The 15,975-nt window shown below is 34.7% G+C and overlaps 3 protein-coding genes across 4 annotated transcripts; all 3 read right to left on the reverse strand.

Moving 5' to 3' along the window:
• Positions 1-371: 371 nt before the first annotated feature.
• LOC100804714 (protein STRICTOSIDINE SYNTHASE-LIKE 12) lies at positions 372-2,038 on the reverse strand. The gene is made up of 3 exons (XM_003524454.3): positions 1,722-2,038; positions 1,272-1,562; positions 372-940 (listed from the first exon to the last, which is right to left on the reverse strand). Exons 1-3 carry the CDS (start codon positions 1,964-1,966, stop codon positions 448-450), a joined length of 1,029 nt encoding a protein of 342 aa, XP_003524502.1. The 5' UTR covers positions 1,967-2,038; the 3' UTR covers positions 372-447.
• Positions 2,039-3,112: 1,074 nt separating this feature from the next.
• Positions 3,113-4,737, reverse strand: LOC100499993 (uncharacterized). Its single transcript, NM_001248398.2, is given in 4 exon segments — positions 3,113-3,435; positions 4,269-4,374; positions 4,450-4,519; positions 4,600-4,737. Coding segments are annotated over 4 exon segments (456 nt in total). The 5' UTR covers positions 4,718-4,737; the 3' UTR covers positions 3,113-3,273.
• A 1,120-nt stretch (positions 4,738-5,857) lies between these two features.
• LOC100803122 (inorganic pyrophosphatase TTM1) lies at positions 5,858-14,913 on the reverse strand. Of its 2 annotated transcripts, none has more exons than XM_006579655.3 (12): positions 14,770-14,913; positions 14,104-14,468; positions 12,700-12,814; positions 11,391-11,586; positions 11,163-11,276; positions 10,897-11,070; positions 9,742-9,936; positions 7,533-7,655; positions 7,346-7,458; positions 7,066-7,189; positions 6,564-6,839; positions 5,858-6,365 (listed from the first exon to the last, which is right to left on the reverse strand). In XM_006579655.3, exons 2-12 carry the CDS (start codon positions 14,435-14,437, stop codon positions 6,147-6,149), a joined length of 1,983 nt encoding a protein of 660 aa, XP_006579718.1. In that variant the 5' UTR covers positions 14,438-14,468; positions 14,770-14,913; the 3' UTR covers positions 5,858-6,146. The 2 variants fall into 2 exon arrangements, with proteins under 2 accessions (XP_006579718.1, XP_006579719.1); XM_006579656.4 differs by lacking the exon at positions 14,770-14,913 and adding an exon at positions 14,609-14,761.
• Positions 14,914-15,975: the final 1,062 nt, after the last annotated feature.

Genomic DNA, 15,975 nt, shown 5'->3' on the forward strand with positions numbered 1-15,975 from the left:
TGCAATAATTATCTTAAAATTTATACCAACAATATTTCATCAGTAAAACTATGTTATATTGCCAATTTATGATCACTATTATATTGATACTATCCAGCATAGCCGCAAAATTTATTGCACTTCATTTTACTCTTTTATGGGTTTTCTTTGTTAACAAAGTGGTACTCAATAATCACAACTCAAAATCAGCTCTATGATGTGAATGTTAGTTTCACTTTTCATAGTTAGATGTTGTGTATCCTATATTTGTTTTTCAATTGAATGATAGTCAACATTCATGTGATAGTTATATAATTATATTTGTTAATATTTAACGTGTTCTCAAAATAGTCAAAGATGGCGAGTGATGATCAGACCAGGAGTAAAGAATATATGGATCAATAGATTCTTTATTCATTAATAATTTTGAAGTTCCCCTCACATACAAAGGCAGCATATGTAGAAAAACTAGATCATAGCAGAAATGGGAACATAGGAAGCTTGCAAGGAGCCAGAGTAGAGTGTCCCGTTATGCTCATGAATCTCACTCACTGCCTCACTACCAAACTCCTGGACAAGAGAAACAATCCGTAAAATGATACCGTTCTCACTAATTCTGACTCCAGCAGGTAAAATAGTGGGCCTAGGAGGTGGATTTGGTCCTAAAACACCATTCACTGCCACCCAAAATTGACCTCTCTGGTTGCTCCTAATGTTGTCTGGTCTACCAGTGAGTTGCAAGAATAGTTCAGAAGAATTTGCTCTTGGCCCTCTTAGCCAAAATCTCTGAATTCTGTTTGCCAAGTATTCACTAACAAGCACAAATGACCCGTCTCTGCTTACTGCCACCCCAGATGCCAATGCAAGACCCCTCATCAACACTCTTGTTTGGTTCGTTTTGGGATCCAGTGAGAATAGGCTCCCAGATTGGTCTCTACTGCTTTGTAGTGCCTGAGCATCCCTGTAAAAATGAAGTGTCAGGTTTGTTAATTTACTAGCCTAGGCCAAAGTTAGTATCTAAGTAAAGAAGAATGTTACCGACACTCTTCCTCACACTGTTTATGTGATTGACCAAAATTTGTTGATAATCACCAACTTTGGTTGATGTCATATTTAAATTAGGAGATAGAATCATTAATGACAAGAGAGACTCATTAAAATTGTTGATCTTTAATAATTTTCAGCTGATCACAAAACAAGTGTTGAAAAGAGTTTCAACTAGCATTTCTCTTAAGTAAAAGAAAAAAAGAAAGAAAAAAGAGTGAAGTGTGAGGAAGGAATTAATTGATTACTTGAAACCGTAGTTAGCACTAGCTTGGGTGAAATAAACGATTCCAGTGTTGACGTCTACATCCAAGCCATCGAGAAACTGAAGAGTAGTGTTCACATTCTCTTGTTGTGGTTGTATATCTTTAAAGCATTGGGTTGGAGCCCCTCCATTGGGTCCAATCTTGATAAGCCCAGAATAAGCATCCGCTACGTATAGTTCGTTTGTTTGATGGTTGAAACGTAATCCTAATGGCCTCCCACATGTTGCTTGGAGTTCTGAGAAATCAGCAAGCCCATCACAGATTGTCTTGTTCCTGAATTAGACCAACAAAAAAAAAAAAAAACAGTAATTAATCTTCGCATAACATGTAGTAGAGCAGAGCTCGTAAATTAGAAAATGCACGTGTCACATAGAGATTAGTCGAGACCAAAGAATGAATCATGTGTATCACTTAATTATTACTAATGTTTACCTGTTTGGTGAAGTGAAAGCATATTCCTTGAAACCCTCGCCTGGACCAGCATATTTGAGAATTCTTCCATCAGAAACACCAACATATGGCCCTCCACCGTTCCGGTCGAATGCTACGGACTCAGGGCCTGTCACCGGTGACGGTAGTGGTAACCTGCTGATTAATATAGCCACTGATGGCGAACACAAGAAGAAAATCATAAAAATTGCAGAGATAGCTATCATTGTTGCAATGTTTGACAACATATTCTTAATACTATTCAATAATGTTTGATGTAAGGCACGAAACTTAAGTATTCAATGATGATATTTATAGGCAATATGTGATGTGAATGCCATATGCAACGCAATATAGGCAATAGTAGGAAACGTGAAAGAGCACAACCTTGTAACAACCTCGTGAGTGGTGACAAGACACACAATTAAGCAAGGCCTACTGTCAGAAACGCTCACAGTTTGTTGTGAGTAAGGATTTATCGATGGGGAAAGTAGAATATGTGTAGATTGTGCATTGAATGAAATGTGAACTGAAGCATCGATAATAGGAAGTAGAGATTGTCGGTTTTGTAGTTTTGTTGCAGATCCATAAACCCTTGTAACTCCCCAACGAGCTAATTTCTCTCGTGCCGTACACAACACTGAAACGCAAAATGTCCTCCATTAAAGTTTATAGTATTTTTTTATCACTTTAGTGAAATCTCCTCTCTCAAATATATTTTCTTATTCAAATCTAAAATCTTATTTAAGAAAATCAAATAAAAAACCACTTAAACCATATTATATTGGTCATTATAGTATATTAGTATATGTTTGGTTTAGCTTGTTTTGTAGATTGGAATTTTTTTCCTTTAAAAATAAGAATATTTCTCCTTAAATAAGTGTTCGGAAATTTGCACTTTGAACAAATATATTGATTTAATCAGGATGTATATTTAAAAAGAATGCTATTCATCAACCCACAACGGACAATCTTAAAACTCTACGCCCACAAGAAAACAACCTCTGGCCCAAAGGATCAACCAGAAATAAGCTCCATACTGCTATCAATTTATCATACTATGGACCATTTCGGATCTGCAAAAAGTTTGAAGAGGAGCCCTACACGTTACAGTTACCAGCCACATCCAAAATGCTTCTGGTTTTCCATATATCTCACAAATAAACATCAATTGAACATAAATTTTAATTGGTGTGCTATCATAGTCTCCGAAAGATACAAACTTCAAATTCATTGTTAAATCTACCACTGATTTATCTATTTTTCATTGTTTTTTATTCTACTCTGTTGCAAGTTTATAAGAATACATTTCTATCTTAAAATTTTCCCTCAAATTTTTTAAATGGGTGATATAGCAATTTTGGATGACAAAACATGATGGTGCAAAATTTCTTCGTCAACTTGCTTGTCTGCATTGTGAGTTACACTAAATAATGAGTTCATGGCACTTCATTTGGTTCTTTGCTCTTTGAATAAAAATTACAAAATATAGGCCCAGGTTGCTGACTATGTTAATCCAGCTAGAACACACTGTACACATACATGTGTGCTTGTTTTAAAATAGTGAAGTTGTAAGCTCAGTTACTTCCGACACAACTTGATCATAATCTGACTTTAGTTTCTCTTGTTCCCCTCGCTCAATTTCACCCTTTACAGGCTTTGTCTGTACCAGAACACAGCATGTAGGCCTCTTTGTTGCTCCTGCGCCTGCAAGATCCTGGAAAACAATACAAGTAACAAAAGTTAAATGAATTTGCATAGTAATTAGACTTTCTTGAACATGATATATGAGATAGCATGAACAAAAATAACCACAACAGTTATAGAAAAATATACTTGTTTCTCCACCTCTTACACCCACATTTAAAATGAAATGATAAGTGATAACATAATGATATATTGTGTAGGTTACAGAAGCAACAAAGAATGGTATTGTCAGTAGCACTTTAAGATAGGTATGTTATTTAAAAATTCCCTACAAGGTTCAAATCAGTTGAAAATTGGATATGCAGGGGCAACTAACAAGACCCTTTGTTTCGTAAACTGAGTTAAAAGTAGTTTAGTTTCTTCTTATTATGCAATTCACTGGGCTGGACGGTAGGTGAATACTCTTCTAGTTTAAACATTAGTTTGTTTAAGAACAGATGCCAGAGATATACAATTCAATTCACCGTAGGATGGGTATATATTAAATTAAAAAAAAAAAATTGGACAGGTCAGTTGTGCCGAATTCATTATGACAATTACATTAGTGTTGCTATGAGTGTTAGATGAACAACTAAAAACATGCATTCATTCAAGTTCCTCCAGTAGATGCATCTCACTCTTATTTGGTGCTTCAATATTTCTTATTTGGGAGGGATAAACATCAATGAAAATAAATTGCAACTTGTAATACTAAATTAAACAGAGAAGACATACGAGTAAAAACTAAGGGAAAAAAATATAAGAGAACAACACGAGTAGTCCCTAGAGTGAAATAGGTAAACAAGAGCAAAAGCACATATAAGCATAAACATAAAGATAAGGAATGTAAAGTTGGTAGCGTACTTCTTTAGATGGGACATAAATATAAGGAATGTCAGAGTCTTCACAGAGAATAGGAAGATGAGTGATGACATCAATCGGCGATATGTTCCCAGCTATCACACACAATCTGCATTCACAAAACAAGAAAATTAGGCTAAGGCACAGTGAAAAATGACACATGGGAGAGAATGAGAAAACAGACCCTTTATGACCTCTCCTTATGCTTTTAACAACCTCCTTCACTCCTCTTTTCAGGCATTTGTGTTCGGCAGCTGAAAGAACAGAATATAGTTAACACGAAGCAAATGGAGAAATAAAAAGGCAAATTGAGAATGCGAATGGATAAACAAACCTCTACGAACAAGTTTTAGGGTTCGCTTGCAAAGCTTCTTTCCGGCAAGGGGTTTAGCAATGGGAGCGAGCGCAAGCATCTTCTTCTTCTCCTTCTCTGCCTCGCTGTCACTCCCCATCTCTCTCTGCGATCTTAATTGGAGAAGAAGAAAGAAGCTTCAGAGCTTTAAACCCTCTCCTCTAGCTAGGGTTTAATTTAGGATTCACACGCTATGGCGCCGCGCGTGACTTATCAAATGTTTATTACTCGCCCCACTCCATGATTTGATCAAACCCAGCCTCATATCGGCCTTAAAACTTGGGCCTATCTAATGGACCAGAAAGCGCTATGCGATTCCAACCCAATATTTTGCTATTTTCACATTATATTTTGTTTTATTTCTTTTTCTGAAAATACCCCCACCTTTCCGTTATACAATATACACAAAGTGTTTCCGTTGTATACTTGTATTAGGGGCAAGGGCGGATCCATAAAATTTGTTTAGTGAAAGCAAGAAAACAATATGTTACATTTTTAAGAGGAAAATTATTACAAATTTTTAGAAAATATACAATTTTATGATAAAAAAATCCAACTTACTCATAAGCTTTTACAAATTACAATTGAGTCAAGATGTATATTTGCTGCTAACTTTCTATATGCTTTTAGTATTATAGGAGCAAAATGGTAAAAATTAAAAAGATAAAATGATAAAATTGGTATCAAATTATTCATTCTTTAATCTCTTAGATTTGGCTAAGGGTGCAACACTTGCTTTTTTATGGGGGCAATTTTTTTATCAAATGTATAAAGATGGACAATTGTCCTCATTAGAGGTGTGCCCTGAAAACACATTTCCTTTATATATTATGTACAATAAAAACACTATCGTGTATGGAGGATGCACCCCTAATACAATGGAAGCACATCTTCCATGTGAACAATACATAATGAAAATATATTTTGATTATGTATTTTGACGGACAAGAGATGTGCAGAAGGATTAAAGAAAAGAGAAAATAATGGCTAGTAAAATGGTAATTTGCTACATTTTTGTAAAAATAAGGGGTAAAAAGAGATGGGGCGAGAACAACAACCCCCGACCAGAAAAGGAACTGCGCCTAAGAAAAAAAAAACTAAGTCGACAGTGTTTTTCTGTTTGCAAAGGAATGAAAAATGCAAACAAACTACTAGAATGGTGAGCTACTAAAACAATCAAGCGGTTCGTCTATTCACATAAGTCATAAAATGAAATGTCAACTGGAAAAGCTAATGAGAATAAAGAACAAATTATAATACTATATGCAAGTTCAGTATTCCACCAAGTTGACAAATTATTTAACGAGGAAAAAAAAAAAAAAGATATACAGAAGCTTATATATTACAGCTTAAGTGAATGCCAAAATATACCTATTAAGGTCGTCGTCCACTACTACTACCACTTAATGTGAGGCAGCCCCTCACAGATTGGCAATTGTTTTCATAAACCCTTTATGCATTAGATATACTTATGAGGCTTCTCTCCTAAATGGTAATGACAATTTTACAAGAAACAAAATATATGCACATTATTTTTGGGATGTCAAACCTCTGAACAAAAGCACACCAACAGCACCAATGGCCAGAGTCAGAAGCAGGGGGACGGCGACGGATTCAGCTTCACGCATTCTTCCTGTATGGTCTGGTCTTCCCAGGCGTGACCTTTCTCCAAAGTATTCATGCAAAAGATTGCTCAGAGTGTCTAGTTGATGCATGATTTGACGTTGTCCTCGTGCAATCACTAATACCTATTTTGACAAAATAATAATGATAAAAATAAAAGCCGAATATGTTTTATTGTCTTGGGTGGAATTTCAAAGTAGAAAACCACTCCAAATTTTTCTACTGACTAGTAAACGTATAGCTCTAACAAATACTATGTATAAATGTAATTTACAGCACTATTACTGTCATGTGAATTCGAAATAAGGGGATATATCACCTACCTCTTCCATCAGGGGAGACTCTTTAGCCAACTGAGAAGATGATGATGAATTAGGTAGCAATGATCCAGTCAATGAACCATTGCCTCGTCCAGTTACAAAGAAGGAAGTGGGGCCTGAGCCATTGCAGGCCTCAGCCTGTAAAGCCAAGTTTTGTTGACTGCCTGCTGAATCTTTTCTGATAGCGAACTTTGAATTCAGCTCTTCAATACGGGAGGTGAATTCATCCATTCTTTCATTTAATGTTGAAATTTGATCAGAAAGTTGAGTGATGACTCCCTGGACAACTCGAGCAAATATCAGTAGAAGAATAATTTAGATGAGCAGAGAAATAAACAGAAAATTAAACCACTTAGACACAAAAGCAGACATTTATCAATTGTAGCACCTTCAACAAGTAGCTTTTCCATGTTCCACAAAATAAGATACATTAAGTGATACATTGATGAATGAAGAAGCCAAAATTATTTTAATTGAATGACTTCTCAAGGCAAATATATCTTACTTGGTTAGCAATTGGTGCAGGGGATTCTAGTGCTCTTCCATCAAATCTTCTGTTATTTATAGCAAGTTTAGTCAGCTTAGGTAGAATCTTGTCCCTTTGAGTTGAATAGGATTGTGAAATACCGCTGCAGAAGACAAACATGAGAAAAAAATCACAAGAACCTTACTTTAACAAATTTTTAATCAGATTAAATTTTTTTTATCCCAAACATGAAAAGCAAGTAGAAAACATATCAATATTCTTCATAAGGCAAGTCTAGGTAATGAAAATTAATAAGTACCGATTAAGATACTTCATTCTCCTATCTGCAGAAGCTCTGGAAAGGGCTTCTTTGGGGCTTGAAACCAAGTCATCATCTATGCTGAGTTTTGTCTTAAGATCATCTGGCAATGCCTGCAGTTTGATCAGATCACTATTCAGTATACAACATGTAAACAACAAGCAAAAGGTTGTATGATGGCTCATACCATCACATCGTTTACAAGCTTTTCTAGCTGAATTTGTTCAATGTAAGTGCGAGGAACATAGGAACCATCCAACCCCAGTTTCTCTGCAAAAAATTTGCAATAGTTTCTGTCTTTCCCTTGCACCTTAAAAACAACATGAACAAGAATTTGGTTACTGACAATAAAAGAAACAAATACAAACATGTAATAGGTATGGGCATTTGTCCCGAGCTCCATGGAACAACTTGGCTAATCCAAAAACTTTAAGTGCCTGGGTTTATAAGTCCCCAAGGGCTAAAAAAAATAGCCTAATTTTGAGCTAATTTACAAACAGGGGATACCTGAGCTACATATAATGTTTTGCACATACACACACACACACATGTATACATGTATTCATTTATAAGGGCTGGGTTGTGGCCAAGATTGGGCTTTATTACGCACACAAACAGGGCTAGATATAGGCCAGGCTAGTGCTGTAGTGTTAATTTAATGTTTAAACCTAGCCTGTGACCACTCTAATCAAAACCAAGGTGACATGGCAACAACAAACATGAGAAAAGAAAACAATAAGGATAGACGAAAGATATTTATACATAAACAACAATAAACCACACAAGAATATTGCCAACAGTAAACAAACAAGATGCTCATTTTAACAGAACAGATCACATCTGTTATTAATTTCAATTCAGAGATAACTTTTCATATTGAAACTAAAACAGTTGATGCATTTTCAGAGAGGAAACAGGTGAGGGCGTATCGGTGAATGGAACTGTTATGGTCTCTGATCAATTAAACTCGATTGCTAAAGTAGTACCTTTTGACAAGGTTTATCAACGAAGGCAATGAAAGAATTGAAGAAATAAGTATAAACTATTATTCCTAGGTAATCTTATGCTTTGATGATAAATAATTTAGTGTGTTAGACTGAATGACTGATACAATCACCTGTTAGTATGGCAGTTTATGTTTGAATAATTCTATAACTAATTTTACTTAGGAAGGGCAGTTTTCTATAACTTTTATTTCTTAGGATGGACAATTTGGAACAGTTGGTTTTGGATGTATATTAATATTAACTAGTTTGAAGCAAAAATAAGACGTGCAGAAATTTTCAGAAAAGTTCTCGAATACTTATTACTCTTGGAGATCATTGGTTCAATTTAACAAGCCCAAATTTTACTAATAAAATAGGCCACAAACGAAGAAGTAGGAAATCTGGTGATTTACAGCCACACTTTACTGTTCAAGGTCCTATAACCAAAAATATAAGGGACCAGACCATAACAGAAACCCAGAACAGAGACCATATTTTTAAAACCTTTACTCATAGTAATTAGTAAATATGAATCAATGTATCAAAAAAAAAAAATAAAGCTGTGAATCAACCATGGAAACTACAAAAGGAAACACATCATAGTTGATATTTTCTAAATAAAGTCAATTTATACAAGTAATATATCAATATCTTCTAGAGTAAGATGTTGTATTAGTAACAAGATACTTTGCCTCTTTTGGTAAACCAATAAGATACTATGAACTACCAACAAATATGTTTGACAGGCATTCGGTCCTTCTTCCATATGTACTTCATAAGCACCAGCTGTTTGACATTCACCACATAAATATATTAAAAATGTTTCCCAATCAAAGGCATATGGCAGAGAAGATGGAAGCCAATAAAGAAAGGAAAAGAGAGTGAACACTGATAATTATTGTTTGTAGCACATGTAACAAAATCCTGAGGCAAGATGTGATTTACAATAATGAAGGTTAATAAAGAAAAAACAAAAACGGAGGCCCAAGGCAAAAGACTTCACTATTGTGGCCTTGTGGGGTCTAGGGGAGGATTAAAAAGCCTTGCCCTCATAAATGGAGAAGCAGTTTCCACAACTAGAATCGTGACCAGCAGGTCAAATCTTAATTACAAAAATGGAGAAATAGGGTGTTAACTAGTGGGAGGACAACACTCAACAGAAGAATGGAGGGGGGCAAAGGGGAAAGTAAACCAGATGTATATGTGTATAGCAGGCCATAAATAGGGTCCAGCTAGTACTGAAAAATTTAATCTTTTACAAATTATATCTGCAGATAAAGAACAGGAATGTATGGGTGATAGTACCATTGTTGGACAACAAACAGTAGGGGTAGATTAAAACAACTTATCACAGAATCAACAGGTGTAAAAAAATGTTAAGGGAATGATATGAACGATATGCTGTTATACCTGAACATATGTGCGATTAAGTTGTTCTAGCCAATCAGTTTTTATGGTCACTTTATCATCATGAAAGACATGGCTGCTTCTTTTCAGAATAGCTGCAATTGTGTATCCCAAGGCCATCAGCCCTCCAAGAAGGCGCACGCTGACTTCAAAAGTAATTCTAGGTGATATTATGAATGGACTATCTGTCACCCATTCCTGAAAACAAAAATGCACTAACATTATAGAGGTTTTTCAGTAATTTTGCTTCTAACTGCAAACTTTTCCGCAAATTTCAAACTCAAGAAGGCAGGAGTAGGAACAATGTTGAAAGATAAGATCTGCAAAGCCCTGAGATTGAAAATTGCAATGTCAATACAATGCTCTATTGTGAAACACGGGTTTTTCAAATATTTGTCAAACTTCTTGAAACAATCTTCATGCTTCTTCTATCCAATGTTTTTTTGGAAGCACATATGCATACACACAAAAGGCATAACACAACCATAGAGATAAAACAAAAAAGGTAGAAAGAAAAGAGAATAACCCACAAATCATTGGAAAAAGCATCAACCAAAGAAAGAGGTTTGAGACAAACATACTGAAGGCAGTAAAAGGAGGGAAACAAGTAGGAAATCAGGAATACATGTTTCATTAATTACAAGGACTCAATTTGCAAAGAAGCTGTTGCAGGTATATACACCACAAAAAAAAGTTTGAGTCGCAGCTTTTGAAAATTTTATCAGTGTTTTCTTTTTTCTTTCCATAGTTCATCATCATTGAGTGTCACAATACCATGGAGTGGCTGTAGCTATGTTTTTCCTTGCAGAAGGTTTTTAAAAAACTTTTAACTAAGTATACAATATGACATTATCATGAGTGAAGCGGTAGCATGAAATAAATGAATATTAGCTAATTAGACAACATTTGGGTGAACAGCTTGATTAAGCACATATTTAATAAGAGCTTATTCATAAGCTTGACTATGAAGTTTACTAAAATAAGCTAAACAGAACTTTGATAAGCTTTTACATGAAACTTATTGAAATAAGTTGAAAAGAACTTATAGGAAGGTCTTAAGCCTCTTTCATAAGTTCAAATTCAAATTTATGCCTTGCTAGACATTCTCTTAAAAAATAATATAACTATAACAATCTAAAAAGTTTTCAATCACCTAACCTCAAACATGAGATTGTACTTTCCATCACGGTTTCTCATTCTCAAATATGATTGACAAGCTTCGGGGTCTTCCCCAGGGGGTAGAAGAAATATGTCATATGTTTCCTCTTTAGTTTCAGTATGCTCTGCAGCAATAACTGCCTTTATTTGATCAACTGTCACAGTTCTTGCTGACTAAAATGGTAGAAACAATCAATGTAATGTATCATCAAAAAGACACTTGAGAATATAAAGAATCTTACTATGATAACATAATATAGGCTCACCTTCAATATGTAGGTGGGATTCTGAAATCCAGAGAATGGATTAAACTTGTTAATAATTTTTAAATGGGCTGTTTGGAGATCTGGCTCGATAAAAGCTTTATACATAGGATACACCTACAAAAGGAAACACAATAATAGTTAAGAATTATAGCAGGTGCCTTGGTCTTAAAGATGCAAGTTTTCAAAACTCCTAAAGACAACAAATCTAACATGGGATCAGTGAAAAACCGTTTCAGAGATTTGATGAATTATTTCTTCAGGCTCTTGACCGGCACGATGAATGTCCCGCAAAACACGCTTGACAAGATCAAAATGAACTCCACCAGTGACAGAAACACGAAGATCAAGCAAAGGTCGTAATTTTTCACTTAAGGCATAGATGCCTTCTATGATTACAATACGAGAGCCAGGGACTTCAACAGTCCTGTAAGGAAAACAGTACAAAAGAAATCAACAAAAAACTAACATAGCCCAGTGCCAAAAGGCTCCTCGGCCCTTGCTATGCTAGGGGAGAGGGTCATTGTACACAGTCTTACCCTTGCATATACAAAGAGATTTTTCTGGATTCGAACCCATGACCAACTGGTCAAGGTGCAACTTTACCGTTGCGACAGGGTTTGCCCTCAGTACAAAAGAAATCAACCAAATAAACATAAAAGTACTAACATCCTGAGTTGGAATAAATGATGACATTTCTAGTGCTAATGAGTGTCCATATTTACATATTTTGTCCCACACCTCATCTGTCCACACAATAGACATTTCTGTGCATGTATGTGGATGTTCAAAGGTGAATTCACACATAGGTGCATATTTACTCATGCAAAGTAGATAATAATAGTGAGAGAGAGAGATTCTCATGATTAATGATAGAGACGGGGAGAGAGAGAGAGAGCAAACTACAATATGTTGCCTCTTGATAATATACATGCCTTTGTGAACTATTAATTAGGCGGGTGTTTGGCAATGCTTTCAACAATATCCAAACATGAAGCTGATTTTATCACACTCTATTATTGAATAGTCTTTTATTCACAGATAATCCAAAAATAATCAAATTGCAGGTTAAAAGAATCTAAGATCCAAACAGAATAACAGAAAAACTAAAACTAACTTTGAGTGTATTTTATTTTCTATAATGAGTAGAGGATCGTACAGATATTTATAGGCTACACAAAGAGTGCGAAAGAAGCTACTCAGCACTGACTAGACTCAATAACTAACTAGAGACACAAATCAGTTATAGAAGAAAAACTAGCCTATTACAGGTCTACTGTTAGACAGTGAACCTTTTAAACAAAGAGTTTAAACATATACTCTCATAAAGAGAAGCAGAAATTACCATGATTTTCCAATTCTTCACGTAAAGCATTTCAAATCTAATAACTTGATCCATAGTAAACATAGTTACATATCCATTAGGTTTTGTTTTCTCCTTTCCAAGTTTCCCTAATTTGTGAGATTAAACCTAGGTGGCACAGCTACAAAATGGACTCATGCATATTCTAAAAATGAGAAAATTAAAAAGGTACACAACCTGTAACCTATGCGAGAACTAGACTTGAAATCGTATATTGGAACTTGAACAGGCTTCCCTGCTTTAAGACCCTGTATATTTTCGAGCAGGGTATCATAATCTGTCAACCGAGGGTCTGTTTCAAATAAAAATGACATTAGAAAACTGTGTTGCATAACATCCCTTCCTATTTCTTGAATATTGACTAATATGATAAACGAGTAAAAGTATTTCTTAGAAATTAGAAGAGTAAAATAAGATTAGATACTATGGGAAACTCGTCCATATTACCAATAGTAGATGATAAGCCTGTTTGTGTGTGTGTGTGTGTTGTGTAGTGGATGCAAAAGAATTAATATTTACTACTAGGCCTCCATATGTGACATGGAAATTATGGCAATGTATCTGGAATCTCTACAGCTGTCAATAAATTTAATGATTAGAAAGTTGCTCCATCTAAGTGTGGTAAAATTATTTTAGTATTATTAACCAGACAGCAAAAAGAGATGGCCGTAGAGAGTAGTGGTGATTTGTCAGGGATTTTAGCAATTGTCTTGCCTCACTCCATCATTGTATTCTACTTCAAAATTTTCTAAATATATAAAATGTTAGTTGTTAGTTTGTTAGTTTTTTTGTTAGTGGGAAGAATTCGAACCCACAACCTCGCCTTCCCTCCTTCTCGCCTTCAACCACCAAACCAATTTTATAACTTATGTTAAATATATAATGTATGTAACGATTTCTCATTGATGTTATTGTTTCATATTAAAGCCAATTGATTTCTAACTCAAATATATGTTGAACATGTAATAGATCAGAGGCCTTGCAATCTACTATGTGCCAAGAAAGTAGAAACCCCCACCCACCTCTTCTAGATGTTCATCAATTCCAACCCCCACACACCAAAAAAATATTGACACTAGTTCTGCCACCAGCTATAGAGAACCTGTAAGCTAAGCTAGAGATATAAAATGCTATTGTTAGCCCTCACTTAACAAAAAAAAGCTTGAGATTGGTCCAGGGAAAATCAACAAAATGTGCATAAAGCCATTTCAAGATTTGGAGAAGACAAAAAAATACAGTGAGATCATTGAACATTGCTTTAAAAAAAGATACAATACGACTAATAAATCGGAAATTATAAGTTTATAACATTATATTATAGTTACTACACAGTCATAGGGAGAACATAAAGAGAAATAAACAAATATCACTTTGAGCCCTAATTTTTTTTTCCCATACTTCTTATCTCAGTGTATGTGTGTTCTTCTGAACTTCATAGCAATAATGCTGCTGCAGCAGAAATAACTTTGGCAAAATACAAGTTCAAATTCATATACTCATGAAGTCACGGGTAACAAGAAAAATAAATGCATGCAGTCATTATAGATTATGTATAAGTAAATAGAAGAAGAGAAAACTTACCATCGAAGTTTCCATCAATAATTCTACTAGAATCATTATAATTGTCCATTGTTATGACAGCTATGCTTGGCATAAAATTGAGGACCTTCTCGGTGAAAACAGTTTTCCCTGCTCCAGATGGACCTGCAACTCCTACTAATATGATTCCATCATTCTTTTGAGCCAACAACTGGCATGCACGGATAAATATGAAGAATCCTTTCTCAAATGACAAAGAATCTTGGATAGGAACAATTTCATAGCGATCAGAATCCTTTTTTTTAACCACTTGAACCTGATCTCGTAATAGACGTCCCCGAGGCGAGTCAACTCCAGAAACAGTATCTTGTGCCATTAGGGGAAGCCAAAGATGTTCAAGTCATGTGCTGCAGAAAAAGGAAAATTGCAATGAAAGTGATACGGCAAAGATGGGAACCAAACTGGGACAAATGATGACTCAAAACTGCATAAATTACAGTTATTTTTTGTTATGGATTTAAAATAATAATAATCTGGAAAACATTACAGGAATTGACTTCAAGTCTTCAACCAAACGAAACGACGCATTAAATAGGAACGTGAAATTGAAATAAATAGAATGAAGCAGAATATTGAACCAATTTAAATAAATAGAATGAACTGCAATCAAAAGAAGGTAGTAGATAAAGTGAAACAGCAAAGTCGAACCTCTTGGAATAATAATAATATAATATTAAGAGGAATAGAGATGCCTGAGTTCAAGTCAAGTTGGTGCCAAGGAATGAGCAGAATTGAACGGAATTTGCCGGCGGCTGTTGGATTCTCGCTTTTTTATTTTTTATTTTCGTTAGAAAACAACACGTGGAATGCCATCATAGGATGACCCAAGGACACGAGTCATACCTTAGCTTGTCCTGTCACACCAACAACCCGTCTATCATAAATTCTGATTATCTCAAGATATTTTATTTAAGTTTTTTCTTTCTTTTTTTTTGTCAGCTATATCTTACATTACATTAAAAGGAAGTAGATCTAGGATAATTATGTCATTTTTATTTTCCCATCTATTTTAACGAGAATTAGTAAATTAATCTTGCACATAAAAGCATAATCTGCCTAATTTTCGTTTAATTAATGGTATCATCTGAATCAGCGTGAGAAATTGAAATTAATGTTTGTCAAATTTCAGTTAAAATACTTGCCAAATTAATGGTATCATTAATATATTGGTTAGGTCAATACTCCAATCAATTTAGAAAAACTGAATAGTCCTACTAGATAAAACATTTTTCATGTCACAACATTAACCATTCTCTTATCAAAATTGTCTTAAAAAAATTGTCTATTTCATGAGTTAAGAACGATTTTTAGAGCAATCATCGTGATTATTTTCTCTAAAAATTACAGGTTTTAATTTCGTTCTCAATCACTGAACTATTAACTCGATCTCACTATGGCACCCAAGCCCTGAAACCCTGTAGTCTCGCGTCCAACCCTTGTTGCCTTGAAAGCCCTGAATCTCGCACTGTCGTCGTGTATGGGAAGGCATACTTCCCCCCTAACCCTCTAGTTTTCCACTAAGTCAGAGTGTTTGTCATTTATTTTTTAACATGTGCCATGTAAGCCTCGCTAAAGACCATTTAGAAATGGCAATTATAATTTCATTGCCTTAGTTTTGTTCAAAAATAAATGTCAATTAGAATTACAAGTAAATTTTTAAATTGTATAGTTATATAAATATAAATTTTGATACATGTGCATCTTCTTCACTGGTTTTGCATTTTTCACCTCACATTTTTCATTTGTTTGATTTTTTGTATGATCTGGTTTATATCTTATATTTGGAAGAATTTTATTATGCAAATTGATGATTTATTGTAATTGAAATTAAGTTACGTGAAATACTGTATTTAA

This window comes from Glycine max, chromosome 5 (assembly GCF_000004515.6).
Source record: "Glycine max cultivar Williams 82 chromosome 5, Glycine_max_v4.0, whole genome shotgun sequence".
Lineage (NCBI taxonomy): Eukaryota > Viridiplantae > Streptophyta > Magnoliopsida > Fabales > Fabaceae > Glycine > Glycine max.

What these genes read in the sequence shown, in the direction of transcription:
- LOC100804714 (XM_003524454.3), bottom strand. Translation starts at nt 1,966, where the DNA reads ATGTTGTCAAACATTGCAACAATGATAGCTATCTCTGCAATTTTTATG. An exon ending in GCTTTCACTTCACCAAACAG is followed by an intron (nt 1,563 to 1,721) that starts GTAAACATTAGT and finishes GGTCTAATTCAG; the next exon opens with GAACAAGACAATCTGTGATG. An exon ending in AGTGCTAACTACGGTTTCAA is followed by an intron (nt 941 to 1,271) that starts GTAATCAATTAA and finishes TCATTTTTACAG; the next exon opens with GGATGCTCAGGCACTACAAA.
- LOC100803122 (XM_006579655.3), bottom strand. Translation starts at nt 14,437, where the DNA reads ATGGCACAAGATACTGTTTCTGGAGTTGACTCGCCTCGGGGACGTCTA. An exon ending in AGTACAATCTCATGTTTGAG is followed by an intron (nt 9,937 to 10,896) that starts GTTAGGTGATTG and finishes TTTTGTTTTCAG; the next exon opens with GAATGGGTGACAGATAGTCC. An exon ending in CTGCACCAATTGCTAACCAA is followed by an intron (nt 6,840 to 7,065) that starts GTAAGATATATT and finishes CGAGTTGTCCAG; the next exon opens with GGAGTCATCACTCAACTTTC.